The 367-nt window shown below is 61.6% G+C and overlaps 1 protein-coding gene across 1 annotated transcript in view; it reads right to left on the bottom strand.

The window, feature by feature from the left end:
* The window catches only part of LOC119588162 (receptor-type tyrosine-protein phosphatase N2-like), a gene marked incomplete in the record, with an annotated part of 22,449 nt that overhangs the window by 8,550 nt on the left and 13,532 nt on the right, over positions 1-367 (bottom strand). The window contains 1 exon segment of the mRNA XM_037936866.1: positions 102-299. Within this exon segment, the coding sequence (XP_037792794.1) occupies positions 102-299 (198 nt within the window).

Here is a 367-nt window from a genome sequence, read left to right as displayed (position 1 = left end):
CATACCGTTCAGTACTAAGCATCACTCCCTACCATTCCCTTAGCCCCCCCTCCCCAACCCCGACATGCCACCCAACATACGCGCGGCATGGCACACCCCACCTCATAAATGTGATACAGGTCGCTTCCTTCTTCAGGCCAGTAGCGATGGCAGAAGGCGTGTCCGTTCTCCGTGAGCCTCGTCAGCATAACGATCACCACGCTGCCCTGCTCCCACACCAGCTGCCAGAAGTCGGCTGCCGTTGCGTCGAGGGGCCCTTGGGTGGCGATGTAGGCGGGGTTGCGGGGGTCGTGGTCCGTCTGGAGGGGGAGGAAGGGGGCGTGGTTAGTGGGCGGTAAGGTGGGAGGTCCTTTCAAGACAGGCTGTA

Source organism: Penaeus monodon, chromosome 23, assembly GCF_015228065.2.
Source record: "Penaeus monodon isolate SGIC_2016 chromosome 23, NSTDA_Pmon_1, whole genome shotgun sequence".
Taxonomy (NCBI): domain Eukaryota; kingdom Metazoa; phylum Arthropoda; class Malacostraca; order Decapoda; family Penaeidae; genus Penaeus; species Penaeus monodon.
Note: the sequence above shows the minus strand (reverse complement) of the source record. Positions and strands in the feature narration are given on the sequence as shown.